This window comes from Palaemon carinicauda, chromosome 5 (genome assembly GCF_036898095.1).
Source record: "Palaemon carinicauda isolate YSFRI2023 chromosome 5, ASM3689809v2, whole genome shotgun sequence".
NCBI lineage: Eukaryota > Metazoa > Arthropoda > Malacostraca > Decapoda > Palaemonidae > Palaemon > Palaemon carinicauda.
Genome location: NC_090729.1, coordinates 91,070,471 through 91,085,517, shown reverse-complemented (window position 1 = coordinate 91,085,517; position 15,047 = coordinate 91,070,471). Strand labels below are relative to the sequence as shown.

General features: G+C 38.4%; 1 protein-coding gene across 3 annotated transcripts in view; it reads right to left on the bottom strand.

Annotated features, from left to right (window-relative positions):
- Nucleotides 1–15,047, bottom strand: part of Nipped-B (Nipped-B cohesin loading factor) — a 625,968-nt gene that overhangs the window by 433,758 nt on the left and 177,163 nt on the right. For 2 of the 3 annotated variants that reach the window (XM_068373859.1, XM_068373860.1), the window contains exon 8: nt 10,635–10,780. In XM_068373859.1, the coding sequence (XP_068229960.1) occupies nt 10,635–10,780 (146 nt within the window). The remainder of the gene's footprint in view (nt 1–10,634; nt 10,781–15,047) is intronic. The other variant, XM_068373861.1, reaches the window with a different exon arrangement.

Here is a 15,047-nt window from a genome sequence, read left to right as displayed (position 1 = left end):
AGGTCTACCTGTTGATTCATTAGCAGCCATTGCCTGGCACTCCTAGCTTGAGGTAGAGAGGGTTTGGGCACTGTTCTTATGTATATATTGACAGTCTTTAAGCTGTTGTCATTGTCCCTTGCTTCTGCCTTTCATGACCAACTTTTAAACCATACTCCTACCATACTCCTTTTTCAGAATTTTCTCCATTTTCCTTACTAGTGCTTAGGAGGCATTTTTAATTACCTTTAGTCTAGCTATCTTTCAGTTCCTTCAGTAATTACTCCTGCTTCTCACTTCAATATGTCATTGGTTGCAAATGCTGTACCTCCTCCATTTGTCACAATAAGGTTCATCGTTCTCATAGCTACTGTATTTACTCTTGTTATACATTTTGAGTATCAAATATTTCTCAAGTCATGTAGAATTCATAATCCAGAGCAGCTTTTTCTACATTTGATACACCGTACAGAGTTCAGCCTCTCACCTCTCCCACAACAGCATCATACAAGTTTCCAGATTGTCTTTGTTGATTTTGCTTTGTGTTTTTTTTTTTTTTTATTATTATTTATTACTTTTCAGTTCACCCCCTTCATCCCACTTGCACACCATCTGAATATTTCCACCTCCTTTTCTACCAACACTATACCATCGGCTTGAAATAGCTCTCAGGATAAGATACCCATTTCCTAAACTCCTTTTTAGTGTCCTACATTACTGGTAAATGGAAAGTGTGGTAAGCTTTGATTCTTCATGTATAACATTAATCTCATTTTGTTGTCTTCATGCCAGATCTATTGTTATAGTAGAGAAAAATCTAAAATACTATCTTATTGAGTCTTTCAGATAGCTACTGCTTTTGCAGTGCACGTTTTATTTGTTTTGGTAATTTTTCCGAGCCTCAACTCCAGCACCATTTTTAATATTTCCTATATCAAGTAGCCTCATTATATTTCTCTATAATTTTTACATTGCTGTTCACCCCCCCCCCCCTTGCTATGTATACATTACAAAATATGTAAGGCTCTTTTCCCTTGTAATCACAATTTTATATACCTCTAATCTAATTAAGCTAATGGATGGAAGACTGCTCCTTTCATTAAGTCACTTGTTAATCCAGATGTCAATGACTTTGGGGATTTTCAGGGTTCATCATATCAGGGCCTTTTAACCTCTACCTGTTATTATATTTTGGTCACTATATCATGCCAATCCTGTCTCATTTCATGATAATTCTCTATTTTTTATTTTAATTCCATCACACCAATATTTCTTTATTTTCAACTTTATTTTTCCATATCCATCTTATGTACTTTGTTCTTTTTACATTATTTCCATATTCTCCTCTCTCACTTTGGCATCTTTCATGTTTTTATCTTTTTCCTTGGCTGTATTGAGTTTCTAATTCCATTTCTCCAACTATCTCGTTGCCTCAGCTATGTGCATCTTACTGTTTGTTCTTCCTATTTTCCTTGTCTATATCTAACGATAGAGAGTAAAAGATGTGAAATTGGAAGTATGTTTAGGAATAGAAGGATGGATGTATTAGCCTTGTGTGAGACAAAGATAAAAGGAAAGGGTGAAGTGACGTTTGGTGAAATGTCTGGTAGAGTGTCTGGGATTGAAAGGGGAAGAGCGAGAGAGGGTGTGGCTTTATTGCTGAGTGAATGGATGACAGGTAAAGTAGTGGAATGGAAGGAGATATCATCTAGGTTAATGTGGGTAAGGGTTAGGTTGGGTAGGGAATGTTGGGCGTTTGTCAGTGCGTATGGGCCAGGTAGTGAGAAAAGTGAAGAAGAGCGGAATGAGTTCTGGAATGAATTAACTAGGTGTAGAAGGACTGGGTAGAAGGAATTATGTAGTTGTCATGGGTGACTTAAATGCTAGAGTGGGCGCTGGAGAGGTAGAAGGTGTCATTGGGAAGTATGGCGTACCAGGTGAAAATGAGAGTGGTGAGAGACTGGTAGATATGTGTGTTGAGCAAGAGATGGTGATAAGTAATAGCTTTTTCAAAAAGAAAGTTTATGGCTAACAGTATGTCTGATCATTTTTTGGTGGAAGAAAAATTAGTTGTAGCAAAAGAATGGGGGAATAGAGTAGGTGGATGTAAAAGGGAGGTAGTGAGGGTTGAAGAGCTAATAAAACCGGGGGTAAAAAGTAAATATCAGGAAAGGTTGAAAATGATATATGACGAAGTGAAAGTAAGAGAAACTGGCAATTTAGAGGAGGAGTGGAAGTTAGTAAAAGAAAATTTTGTTGGGATTGCAAGTGATGTGTGTGGAAAGAAGGTTGTTGGAGGCAGCATGAGGAAGGGAAGTGAATGGTGGAATGAAGGAGTGAAGGTAAAAGTGGAAGAGAAAAAGAGGGCTTTTGAAGAATGGCTGCAGAATAATAGTATAGAGAAGTATGAAAAATATAAAGAGAAAAATGTGGAAGTAAAGCGCAAGGTACGTGAGGCAAAGAGGGCAGCTGACCTGAGGTGGGGTCAGGGATTAGGTCATTCATATGAAGAGAATAAGAAGAAGTTTTGGAAAGAAGTGAAGAGAGTAAGGAAGCCTGGCTCAAGAATGGAAGAGACAGTGAAAGATGGAAATGGAAGGTTGTTAAAAGTAGAGGAGGCAAGGAAAAGATGGGCGGAATATTTTGAAAGTTTACTGAATGTTGAGGATAATAGGGAGGCAGATATAATTGCTGTTGCGGGTGTTGAGGTGCCAGTGATGGCAGATGAGAATGAGAGAGAGATTACAATAGATGAAGTGAGGAGAGCACTAGATGAAACGAGAGTAGGAAAAGCATCTGGTATGGATGGTGTGAGAGCTGAGATGTTGAAGGAGGGGGGTGTGACTGTACTTGAATGGTTGGTGAGATTGTTTAATGTGTGTTTTGTGTTGTCAATGGTACCAGTAGATTGGGTTTGTGCATGTATTGTACCACTATATAGGGGTAAGGGAGATGTGCATGAGTGTTGTAATTCAAGAGGTATTAGTTTGTTAAGGGTAGTTGGAAAAGTGTATGGTAGAGTAATGATTAATAGGATCAAGGATAAAACAGAGAATGCAATCTTAGAAATACAGGGTAGTTTTAGAAGAGGTAGGGGTTGTATGAATCAGATTTTTACAGTTAGGCAGATATGCGAGAAATATTTAGCAAAAGGTAAGGAGGTGTATGTTGCGTTTATGGATCTGGAGAAAGCGTATGATAGAGTTGATAGGGAAGCAATGTGGAATGTGATGAGGTTATATGGAGTTGGTGGAAGGTTGTTGCAAGCAGTGAAAAGTTTCTACAAAGGTAGTAAAGCATGTGTTAGGATAGGAAATGAAGTGAGTGATTGGTTTCCCGTGAGAGTGGGGCTGAGACAGGGATGTGTGATGTCACCATGGTTGTTTAACTTGTATGTTGATGGAGTGGTGAGAGAGGTGAATGCTCGAGTGCTTGGACGAAGATTAAAACTGGTAGACGAGAATGACCATGAATGGGAGGTAAATCAGTTTTTGTTTGCGGATGATACTGTACTGGTTGCAGACACAGAAGAGAAGCTTGGACGATTAGTGACAGAAATTGGAAGTGTGTGTGAGAGAAGGAAGTTGAGAGTTAATGTGGGTAAGAGTAAGGTTATGAGATGTACGAGAAGGGAAGGCGGCGCAAGGTTGAATGTCATGTTGAATGGAGAGTTACTTGAAGAGGTGGATCGGTCTAAGTACTTGGGGTCTGTTGTTGCAGCAAATGGTGGAGTGGAAGCAGATGTACGTCAGAGAGTGAATGAAGGTTGCAAAGTGTTGGGGGCAGTTAAGGGAGTAGTAAAAAATAGAGAGTTGGGCATGAATGTAAAGAGAGTTCTATATGAGAAAGTGATTGTACCAACTGTGATGTATGGATCGGAGTTGTGGGGAATGAAAGTGATGGAGAGACAGAAATTGAAGGTGTTTGAGATGAAGTGTCTAAGGAGTATGGCTGGTGTATCTCGAGTAGATAGGGTTAGGAACGAAGTGGTGAGGGTGAGAACGGGTGTAAGAAATGAGTTAGCAGCTAGAGTGGATATGAATGTGTTGAGGTGGTTTGGCCATGTTCAGAGAATGGAAAATGGCTGTCTGCTAAAGAAGGTGATGAATGCAAGAGTTGATGGGAGAAGTACTAGAGGAAGGCAAAGGTTTGGGTGGATGGATGGAGTGAAGGAAGCTCTGGGTGATAGGAGGATAGATGTGAGCGAGGCAAGAGAGCGTGCTAGAAATAGGAATGAATGGCGAGCGATTGTGACGCAGTTCCGGTAGGCCCTGCTGCTGTCTCCGATGCCTTAGATGACTGCGGAGGTAGCAGCAGTAGGGGATTTAGCATTACGAAGCTTCATCTGTGGTGGATAATGTGGGAGGGTGGGCTGTGACACCCTAGCAGTACCAGCTGAACTCGGTTGAGTCCCTTGTTAGGCTGAGAGGAACGTAGAGAGTAGAGGTCCCCTTTTGTTTTTGTTTCTTTGATGATGTCGGCTACCCCCCAAAATTGGGGGAAGTGCCATGGTATATGTATGTATGTATGTATATCTAACCTTTTCCTTATTTATCCTCAGCCATATATTGATATATCTCTTCTCATCAATTGCTTTACATCCTGGTTTCACTACCCTGCCTCTCTCTCTATAAACCCTTCCATATGTTGATTGTTAGAAGAATCCAAGAAAGAGGTGGTAGAAATGTTTGGAAGGTGAAAGAGTGCAATGAAGAACAGAACTGAATCTCATTGAAAGAAATCAAAGCATATGGTGATTGGAAAAGATGGGACAAAAAATGTACTGTAAGGTAGTGGCCATGTTATTGTTGTTGGGGGAAAAGTGTGGTGGTTATCATTGGTACTGTTTCACCAAAATGTAACAGGTGGTGTAACAAGTAAGGGAGTAAGATTTAAGAGGGCCAAAATGTGTGAATGTCAGAAACAGTAGAAAATCTTTTATCTTGCAGACACACTTAACTTTCAAGGGAGCCGGCTGACTAATTTAAGGATAGGATTTTGACATGCATACCACTTAACCCTTTTACCCCCCAAGGACGTTCTGGTACGTTTCACAAAACTCATCCCTTTACCCCCATGGACGTACCGGTACGTCCTTGCAAAAAACTGCTATTTACATTTTTTTTTGCATGTTTTTGATAATTTTTTTGAGAAACTTCAGGCATTTTCCAAGAGAATGAGACCAACCTGACCTCTCTATGACGAAAATTAAGGCTGTTAGAGCAATTTAAGAAAAAATTATACTGCAAAATGTGCTTGAAAAAAATAACCCCTGGGGGTTAAGGGTTGGAAAGTTCCAAATAGCTTGGGGGTAAAGGGTTAATAAGGTGACTTAGGATATCTCCAAACTGCATTAATGACCTGTATAGACGTAATATAGACCTCAAATAGAATAGAGGGTTTTTTCTAAGTCATTGTGTTTTTTTTTTTTTTTTTTTTACTGATATGAATTTTTTCATTATGGTAAAAAGAATGAACCCCATATTTCAAGGATAAAAAGTAAGAAAAAACTATAAAACAATTTTTTTTTTTTTTTTACTGATATGAATTTTTTCATTATGGTAAAAAGAATGAACCCCATATTTCAAGGATAAAAAGTAAGAAAAAACTATAAAACAAAAGTTGGAAAAGAGAGCTCTATTTTACTATTTTATAATGTCTTCAAGTTTTATACCAAATTTCAGTGCTATATCCTTAAAACTAAGGGAGAAGAGAGAATTTGAAGGTCAATAAGTATATTTCTGAGATAAGGGTGTTCAAAGTTTTTCTTTGTAATTTTACAAAGACAGTATTAATAAATCATGATTATTATGAATTATGTTCCTTTTTGGATATTAATAAACCAAAAAGTTATTTATCATAATTTAATCATAAATGAAGATCCCTTTGCTCAATATCTTCCTACTATTGGGCGAGACATTATCTCTCTCCATCACTAACACCACTAATTTTGCTGATATTACCCACTTCTGAACTCTTATTGGAGCAAATTTCCTTCTTCCTTATGTCAGCGAGATGTTGAAACTGTCTCTTCCTCTTTGAAATGATAAAATTCTTGCCGAAAACGAGAAAAACCTACATGAAAATGAATGAGTGTCAGAGGTGAAACTCAAACATATACTCTCTATTAGGTTTGTGATAGGACTAACGGGCGAAGGGTGTAATTTAATACATCATCTTTAGACTTGTGGAATCCATACTGATGCCATTGCTCACAATTAGTTTTACAATAAGAAGAAATACTGCATTTTCTTGTAGGGAACAATGTTTTTGGCTTATTGAGTTACTTTTAATAATTACCCTGTCACTATGAAAGTAAGAGGAATTTTGACAAAATATTTCGTAAATGCATTCTCCATTGCCGTACGATGCTCAATTAATTTTTCTATATTTTGTGTTTTTCTTCCTATTCCCCCTTAAATTGGCATTCCGACAGGACCCCTTAAAGATGAGTTAGGAGAGTAATTTGAAAAAGTGGCAGCAACATGTACAAAAGAGAAAGCAGTTACCATTCCTGGCAGATGAAAATATCACAGTTGAGCATTACAGTAATACCTTGAGATACGAGCTTCATGCGTTCCGGGACAAGAGCTCGTATGTCAACTCGCTCGTATCTCGGATCAATTTTTCCGATATAAAAAAAAAAAAAAACTTAATCCGTTCCCACCCTCTGAAAAAACACCTAAAAACAGTATTACAGCGGAAAAACATTTTCAATTGTTCTACTTCAAAACCTATGCTCACAAAATAACAATACCAATGTACTGGTTATGATCTGCAATAAAATGTGACATTATTATGGAGTTCTTACCTTTGAGACAGACGGTAGCTGCTAACGGTAGGGTGTGCGAAGGAGGAGGGGGAGAGGACGGCAGCACGTTCGGTACGCTACACTTTTGTAACACTACTAACATAACTTAAACTTTAAATCTAACTTGAATGAAATTAGCTTACTGTACATACACTTAAAAATAAATGCTAATCTTGCATTATACTAAACTTAATGCTTGAGGAGGGTACATATTGTTGATGTACTCCCCTCATACTGGTGAGCCAGCTCAGTCACTTGTACACTACTCTCATGTTTTTTAATTATTTTATGCTTTATCTCAAGTGTCTTCATACGCTTTTTCTTTTCACTACCCTTGTTTGCACTCGCTTGCTTTAAACCCCTTGCTTATTCAATTAATTCTGTACTGATTAACAAATAAAAAAAACACGTAAAAATGCAAACACTACGGCTGATGCTCGGAGATAACTTTCCACGATGGAGATCCAATGGGAAAGAGTGAGTGGTGCTGTCCTGGTGAGCAGCCTCTCGCACAATCGGCCACCTACTGGCCGCATAGGGAACCGTCTCATATCCTCGTATCTCAAATTTGTCTCTTATCTTGGTGCAAAAATTTGCTCGAAACTTTCCTCGTATCTCAAATTCCTTGTATATTAGGAAACTCGTATGTCGAGGTATTACTGTATTCAATAGAGATGACTCATCCATTTGGAGGGAGGAAGTCCTGACGAACTGGCTGGTCTTTGAACAGGGGTTTTCCCGTACATACTCTGAACGTAACAGAGAGCAACCTTGAAACCTCGCTAGATGTGCAAAGCACGGTTAGCAGGCTGAGCAATCTTGGTGAATGTGTGATGCTAGCAGTGTGACTAGTCTACGGAACATATTCTCAAAAATTTAGGAATCTAAGAAGTAACCCAAGACGTTACCCAATCCCACCTTGCCAGGGGGTATAGGGACCTAACAAATATATTAATCTATACTAGGTTACATAAGAGGCATTCAGATACTGAATGTCAGCTTTGCAGAGTACCTTAGGAGCTGTTACCACATAGGAGGAGAAAGATGAAAGAAAGAGCGAGCCAATCATTCTTTGTCAATTATCCCAGGCTTACCATCAGTTAACTATGCCCTCACTAACTGCTACTTGTCCATCAAGGCGCTCGAGGTGTTATAAACCATTTATTGTGTAGCCACCACAGGGGTGATGCAGAACGTCTGCATGCTCTTGTAGGTCACGTCTTGCAGGAAGGGGAGGTGAAGGTCAGAAGCACTTTCACCTTGCACTGGCTTGGTCTGCTTCACAAAGCACCTGTTTGTAAATGTTATGAGTTAATTCCATCCTAACACATGATAAGCTCTGGGTCACCTCTATGAGAAGGCGAAGGATTAAATGACAGGTATAACCTCAAGTTAATCACTGGTATAATAGCCATTCACCACGATACTGAGGATTCTAGTCCAGAGGGCTTGAACCCAAGATTCTAGCTGGCGAGATGACTAACGAGTTGTCGAACTTTGATCGGCGAACGGAGCGATCAGTAAGAAGCTGGAGATCCCCTAGCCGCTGATTCGGCAATTGGCGAGCTGGTAAATATGAGCTCTGGCGAATCAGCAACATGGCGACTAGAGAGCAGGCGATCAGTGAGCTGGCAATTGGTTAGCTGATTGGCGAACTGCAAATAGGCTAACTGGCGAACAGCAGAGCTGTCGAAAGGTCTAGCTGTGAGCTGGCAATCGGCGAGCTGGCAAAGGTGATCTGAGACAATGATCGGCGAGCTGGTAATCGACAATCGCGAAGTTGGAGAATACCAGAATGGTTTGATGATTGGCAAACTGGTGATCGACAAGCTAGGGATCAGCTATCGGCAAAAGGTGAGCAAGAGATCGGCAAGCTGATGATCAGCGAACTGAAGATCTGCGATTGTCGGCAATCGGTGCACTGACGATCAGCAAGTTGACGATTGGCAAACGGCGAGCTAGTGATTGGCGAACGACGAGCTGGCGATTGGCGAACAAGCTGGCGATCTGAGATTGGCGAGGGATGAGCTGACGATCGGCAAGCTGGAGATCAGAGGGCTGACAATCGGCAAACTAGAGATTGACAATCAGCAAACTGGAAATCTGTGATCAGCAATCGGTGAGCTGGCGATCGGCAAGGAGTTCAGAGACCTGACAATCAGCAATAAGTGAGACGAGTCTGCTCAAGAGACAAGTCTCGCTAGAGATGAAACAGCAGAGGTCTGTTCCGAAGATAAAAAGCGGGAATAGGACGAATCCAATTCCCACTGAAGGAATCCCCGGAAGGGGAGACCAAAACATGAAGGCAACCAACATCTGGCAATTTTCCCGGCAAGCAGGAAGACTGCCAAACAGTGGCTGGTGGAGGGGCTCTCCCTAAGAAGGAAAACCTGTGGGCAGCACTCTATACTTCCCTTGAACGAGTTCTAGCTCACACCAAAGGTAGACATTGAATGTTGCACAAGAAAGAAGCAGAAGTTCATTCTCTGGATTCCCCCAAGGGGGTTACCCAAAAACCGAACGTCAGCACGAAGGATGGGAATGGGGGAATCCAATTCCTGCTGGAGAAATCCCTCAAAGGGACGACCAAAAGAGGTAAAGGAAGACTCTCCCACGGGCGGGAACAACTTCTGCTACCGCTGTCGGCAATTCTCCCTGCAAGCAGGAAAACTGGCAAACAGCAACTGGTGGAGGGACTCTCCTCGGTAAGGAAAGTACCAACACCTGGAGGCAAACCTCCGGGCAGCACTCTCTGCTTCCCTTCAATGAACTCTATCTCGAATTGAAGGTCGACATGAAATGTTGCCTGAGAAACAAAGCCAAAGTTTGTTTTTATGTTCCCCCCGAAGGGATTAATCACAGAACTCAAGAGTTGCGAACAGCCACTGCTGCAGAGGTCTGGGCTGCAGCAGGCCCAGGTGAAGATGATGAAGGCTGGCAGGAAAATCTGACTTCGTACTCCTACATTGGTTGTTAGCGCTGAGGAAAAACAAATTGAGAAAAATCTCCACCTAACCCAGGGGGAAAAACCTAACCCGTGGACGGGCGAGGTTACCCCCGAGAGACACAGTAATCCGAAGTACAGTCAGCTAAGAGGAGCAAGACCGAAGTCCAACCCTGGGTAGGCTGCAAGAGGTCTTCCCTCCAATGAGCTCACAGGGAGCAAGTGACATCAACATCCGAACGGAGGGAAAAGACAACTCCCCTGAGGCAGAGGCCGGTTGTTGCGGATGAAGAAGAGAGGGAGGCCACCAGCCTACGGTTCTTTGATGTCTAGGGGAGAAGAGACTGAAGAGAAGGTTTCTCAGGCGTTAAGAATGCCGCACACCCAGCAATTAAAAGAACAGCAACATTCCCACTAATGAAAACAAAAAATTATATATATATATATATATATATATATATATATATATATATATATATATATATATATATATATATATATATATATTACAATAACATTTAAATATAGATAAAAACAATTAAGAAAAACCAAAACAAAAGAAAAGTCAAAGACCAGTAAAAACAGTTAAGGGAGAGAGATGGCACATCTATTCTCTCCAAGCCAAAAGAAAAGTGATTAGAATACACAGGTGTGCGTATGAGGGGGTGGCCGGCTAACAAATCCATGTCAACTACTGTGATATTCTAGTACACTACTATTACCCGTTTTCTCCTTTTTTCATCAAGTAACTCCTTAATATTTTTCACAAGTTCCACATCACAGAAAAACTACTTCACTACATTTACTGTACATGAAAAATTTCATAAAATCTTTACTTCTATGTATCATAAGACTAAGATTTCTAAGAATGGGCCCACAACAAAAATAAAATTTACATACCCTTCTTCTTTTTCTCCTCTCGCTCCCTTTCTCGATTCTTGAAGTATTTGTTTGGTTTCTTCTTATCTTCATCATCAGATTCAGACTCAGAACTGACTTCTCTGTACTTTTTAGAATCTCTGGAACGACCACCTCTTGAACTGCTGCTTAGGAGATAATAACAATAAAAATGACTTGAAACTAAAATCTCTTACGTACCTTTAGATAAAACATGTTATCGATTAAAAGTGAAAACTTGATGACCTCTGAATAAAAACAATAAAGAAAAAATTTAGCCCATGCTGTCAAGCCATTCCCTAACAATATTAAGTCTCCCTATACTCACAAGTTATTGTGAAGTGAGAGTCGACTGGGTTCACAAGGGAATATATATATACAAAGCTTTGATTTAAGTGGGTTGGATTACTAAACTTGAGTACCACCAAAAAAAGTTGGGGGGTGGAGGTTAGGTTACCAGTTCCATTCAGAAGTAATTATGGAAATACTAGAATTTAGTTTAAAATCATGTCTATTTCCATGATTAAAACACTTCATACGCGAAGAAAAGATGATAAAAACTTCATCCAAAAATCTGTATCTTGGAAAGTAAGCAAATGTCTTATCAAATATCATAAGGAAAATAGAAATGAGAACATCGCCACAAACTCAAATTTCTGCTGCATATCAAGGTCACCCCTTGACAATCCTCTCACTTTCTTCATTAAAAAAAAATATAGCCCAAATTCATTGAGCCTTTGGTATAATTTGACAGAGAAAGTAAATCAAATACTTTGAATCTCAACAATATGTTAACTGAATGAACTCATTTGAAATTTGTAATGCAAAGACAAATTTCTCTCTAAATTTAAGGTATAATAGACCACACTGAAATCTATGTGCAAATAATACCCTATACAGTTATTTCAATACATCTAGTAATGGAAATACCTCTCACAACACCAATCATAAGATGTAATCATCAAAACCCTGAACAAATTTGCTTGCATACTCAACCACCTTACCCTGGGATAGGATAATAATCTGAAGCCTAGCCTTGGTTAATTCAAGCCAGTCATTTAATTGAAACACCTTTACTCTGAATAATACTACATGAGAACAAGGAATTTACAGTCAAAGGAGATGTTAGACTAGAATAATGTAATACCTTGCAAATTATTATCACTATTACTTGGTAAGCTACAACCCTAGTTGGAAAAGCAGGATGCTATGAGCCCAAGGGCTCCAACAGGGAAAATAGTCCAGTGAGGAAAGGAAATAAGGAACTACAAAAAAAGTAATTAAAAATTAAAATAAAGTATCTCAAGAACAGTAACAACATAATATATCTGTCATATGTAAAATAAAAACATAAAAAAGCAAGAGAAAGAGAAAGAAGAATAGTGGGCCCGAGTGTACCCTCAAGCAAGAGAACTCTACCCCAAGACAGTGGAAGACCATGGTACAGAGGCTATAGCACTACCCAAGAATAGAGAACAATGGTTTAATTTTGGAGTGCCCCTCTAGAAGAGCTGCTTACTACAGATGAAAGCAGAAACTGAAAATGGGGATCGGATTACTCAGACCTACTCAAAAAGCCTACTTTGCTGCATCTGTCTTTTACCATAACTTTAGCTAATTTGAGATATGCAATCCCCTAAATTATCAAGGTTCACCGACAATGAAAGGATAAAAACGCCTGCCCCAAAACAAAGAGGAACAACATGGTTTGAAAATAACTCGTTCATCTTACTTTTAGGATTTACAAATTTGGGCCATTAGGCCTGGCATTGGGACCTGGGAGGCCATTCACTGCCAATAGGTGACTGCGAGGTAAAAGTAAAATATGTAACAGTGATGAAAGTAAGTTAAGAGGTTGGAGAGCATGATGGAAGGAGGGAAATGGGAACAGATGTAAGGCTGAGGGCTAAAAAGTGAATGCAGCTAGGGGCTGAAAGAATGTTCCTAAGAACTTTTAAGTAATGCTTACAATGCACTGACTGAGTTCCACTGACGGCTCTATCTTTATAGGGATTCTATTTTAATCTATCTTTATAGGGATTCTATTTTAATCTATCTTTATAGGGATTCTATTTTAATCTATCTTTATAGGGATTCTATTTTAATACAATATCTTGATTCATAACCATGGTTGACATACCTGAACAACCTTTGACACGTTGACTGCGATGTGCTCCACATATAGTTCACAGGGGACTCTCTGAATGAGCGATGTGTACCCATGTGGTACACATGCTAAGAATTATATATTTTTTTCAAGTATCCAAATTTTATCAAAATGGGCTTTTTTTTTACCAAAATATTATTGTAATATACTGGAAATTAATTAAAATAAACTAGAACATTAACTAAACACTTTATTTATTACTGAAAATAATCTTCACATGCTGGCAAAAGGGGCATATTTTTTTTTTCTAATTCTTTCTTTCCTTCAGTAAAAAAAAAATATAAAACATTATCATTAGATCAATAAAAATGCTATCCTTTTAACCCTAGATTATATTTATATAAATTCAATAGAAAAATAAATCAGTTTGGTAAACATTTTACTTATGAAAAAAATAGTGTCCTTTTCTTGGTGAAAAAATATCCATGTATGATGAAGGAAATCATGTATTTAGAGTACAAGTATAAAATCAAAATTTTTTCTGTTTTGCTTCTACATAAGAAAAACCAATAAAATACACAAATTTATATTCTTCAAACTGAATTTTTCAAGTTGAAACAACTGAGACAAAGGAAAGGTTTACCCTCACAATTCTCACATTATGTGTTTACTCTTCGTGCTTTCTTTCGAGCTACAGAACTTCCTTTATTTTGTGACAGTATCTCATAACGGGAACGATAAAGCCTTCTTGTCTTGGCTTTGGGGTCAGTAGCTTTTGCGTATATACAGTGTGTATATATTTATAATATAAAGGAATAAGTAGAAATGACAGAGAAAGTAATACTTACATACATACACATACACACACATACATACATACATACATACACACACACATACATACACACACACACACACACACACACATATATATATATATATATATATATATATATATATACACACACACACATATATATATATATATATATATATATGCATACATACATACAGTAAATATACATACATACATATGGTACTAAAAGGAAGGCAAGAATTCAAATATTCTCTGGGATGTTAATTTTTCATCATATTGGGACAATGGGTAATTTGTATATCAGTCCGTATATGCAAGTGTGTGTGTGTATGTATATGTGTGTGTGTGTATATATATATATATATATATATATATATATATATATATATATATATATATATATATATATATATATATATATACTACCCATTTTGTGCATGTATGTGTGTCATTCCTTTTTTCTGTTACTTCCTTTATCTTATTTTCTAGTATTTTATATTATAATATATTCTCTTATACAGACATAAGGAAGAGTTCTTTTCCACATTTTATTCCTCTCTCTCATAAGTGTGATTATATGTATGTATGTATGTATATACTGTACATGGATAGACAGGTACAAAACGATGGGCTACCGTATACAGATGGACAGATGTATATGAATAACTGAAGACGACCTAAATAATTTACTTGTATGTAAATACTTTTATCTATGCAAAATACAAATTTATATTGCCAAAAATACAGCCTGTATATATGTTTCCTAATGTGTGTGTCTGTAACATGTATGTACATCTTATATGTATTATATTCAATTGTATGTTTATATATATTCCTATATACACACGTGTGTACTACAAATTTTATGTGCACATATGAAAACATACAAAGGTGTTATATATATGTGTGTGTTTGTGTGTGCATGTACATACATGTGCGTAGTAACGCTTGCAATCATTCAGGGCGATTTGTGCCTTTTAGAGTCACACCGAGTATGAGCCACGTCTGGTACATGTTGCACACGGTACTTCCCTAGATCAGTCTGAGCGATATGCACCATAACTGAACACCCTAAGTGTGACCATATTCGGCACACAACGCCAGCAGAACTATCTCTAATTGTTTTGGGCGACATGAGCCATATATGACCACATGTATTATGTCCATATTAGGTACACAACGCTTGTAATGAAGACTTTTGTTATGTCAGGCGAAGTGTACCACATAAAGTCACGCATTTTACACTGGCTGAGCACTCGGCTTACCTTACGGATACACCATAACAATTCTCACGTCAATAGCTAGCTGGTTACTGATTTTAATTGGGGTTAAAGAGAACGCCCATTGGGCCGTTTCACAACATTGCCAATCGCAGTCAACGTGTTAAGACAATATCTTGGTACATGACAATGGTTGACATACTTAAGCCTTGCACAGAATTAAAGTAAGAGAAAACCAACCATGAAAAGACAAGCAACACACAAAAACAATA